General features: G+C 42.8%; 1 protein-coding gene across 1 annotated transcript in view; it reads left to right on the top strand.

Moving 5' to 3' along the window:
- LOC147013141 (keratin, type I cuticular Ha3-I-like) overlaps positions 1–673 on the top strand; it is a 6186-nt gene extending 5513 nt beyond the window's left edge. The window contains exon 8 of the mRNA XM_085854752.1: positions 584–673. Within this exon, the coding sequence (XP_085710878.1) occupies positions 584–645 (62 nt within the window). The 3' untranslated portion in view covers positions 646–673. The remainder of the gene's footprint in view (positions 1–583) is intronic.
- The last annotated feature ends 1136 nt before the right edge of the window (positions 674–1809 follow it).

Below are 1809 nucleotides of genomic sequence, written 5' to 3'. Positions count from 1 at the left end.
TATATATATATATATATATATATATATATATATATATATATATATATATATATATATGTATGTAGTGTTCAACTGCCATAAGCGAAGCGAAGGGACAGGTTGAGTGCGCTGGATTACATGATGACGTGTGACGTGCACATCTGTCGAGGCCTAACCTCGTGCTCGACGTCATGCCACAATGACGTCCCAGCAAATTTGATTCCTATCTGGATTCGATTGATTGACGAGTCCTATCTCGTCTGGATTTGATTCCCGATCCAACTCTAAACTTTGCGCTGTCCATTGGATGGACATTGTCACATGTTCCATTTGCTCTCCTTAGTTGATGGATGTTTAGGATCCCATGGTGTTAGTTATCGCAGGCACACTGAACAAATTACAAACTGCCCAAATCATCTCAACCAAATGGCAGACCTGGCCAGCCGGGACTTGGGCCATACACTTTCCCCGGTTGACCCCATAAGAAGGTGGAATAGTTGGGTCTCTTGTTATCATAGTAGTGGTCTCTTGTATTTTAATGTCATGTAACCAGACCATTTTTTTTTCAATATGTCCTTGAGCATTATTTTCTCTTTTATTTTAGGTGCCAACCCTTGCAGTCTCAACGTGTGCCCTTCTGAACCGAAGTGCGGCCCTTGCCTTTGAATTAGCCTCTTCCCCATTTCTAAATTACACGCATCAACTGCCACCACGATGCAAGATCTGGACAGAAAGATAGACACGATGCAAGATCTGAACAGAAAGATAGACACGATGTTGTGACGTCACTGTACGCTTTCATGAAAATCCAATGGAATCCGTATCGCAGCCATGGTATCCTGCTTATACTTTGCTCGGCCCGTTGTAACATGACGTCACAATGCCGCAACACAATGCCGCAACACGTTGCATATGCGCCCAACAGGTTGGTGATGTGTGTTTTCGCATTCTGCAGAGATTACATGATTATGCTTTCAAGCAAATAAAATAAATGAAGCATTCTTTTGTCTTGGACTGTCATTTTTTTTCTTTCATTGTATACAGAGTCGAGGCTCCTGGAAGAGCGAGTACTCCCACACTGAAGGGATCAACACAGACCTTTCACGAAAAAGCAACACAATATACTATGGAGATAATTCTCTGCTCGGCCTGAATGACACGCTTCACATCTTTTCCACCCAGTGCCCCCTTTCCAACACAGCCCCAAACACAAGTGCAGACACACACATACTACCCCAACAGTTTGTATACCAATAACTAAACAATACAACAAAAAACCCAAAAACATTTCGTTCCTTTGGTTACAGCAGAGTTAAATGTTCAAGTTACAGGCTTCAGTGCTTAAATATAAAGACTGATGAATATTATATTTATGAGTTTCACATAAGACAGGTCTGTCAAAACCAAGACCTTCAAAGATCATTGGAATCTCCCACGGTGAAGCTGAGTCTATGGGCCTATCACAAGAGAGGTCGGTGGTCTCTCTGTGCTCTTCCGCCTCCTTTCTGATCTTGCACCCTCTGCTCTTTCTGTGCTTTCGCACAGCCAGGTTTCTACAGGACACCCACACGGTCCACCCTCAACCCCCTTCTGGTGAAACTTCCAAAATCCAGGATCACTGCTCACCTCTACTAATTTGTTGTTCTTCTTCGCCACCTATTGAACCAACTTTAACATTCTCATTCTTCCCTCCAATGCTTCAAGTGCAACACCATCTCAGATCATCCTTCATCCAAAACCATGATCTTTTTTTTTTTTTTTACATGCACCCACCAGGCCCACCTCTTTCCCAGTTTCAAGTTTTTTTCTTCCAGAGGTGTTTGCTTCTGT

The sequence above is a fragment of the Eptatretus burgeri genome, chromosome 14 (assembly GCF_056783735.1).
Source record: "Eptatretus burgeri isolate ZD-2024b chromosome 14, Ebu_testis_v1, whole genome shotgun sequence".
Lineage (NCBI taxonomy): Eukaryota > Metazoa > Chordata > Myxini > Myxiniformes > Myxinidae > Eptatretus > Eptatretus burgeri.
The sequence above is the reverse complement of the archived record's forward strand: the minus strand, read 5'-3'. Positions and strand labels throughout refer to the sequence as shown.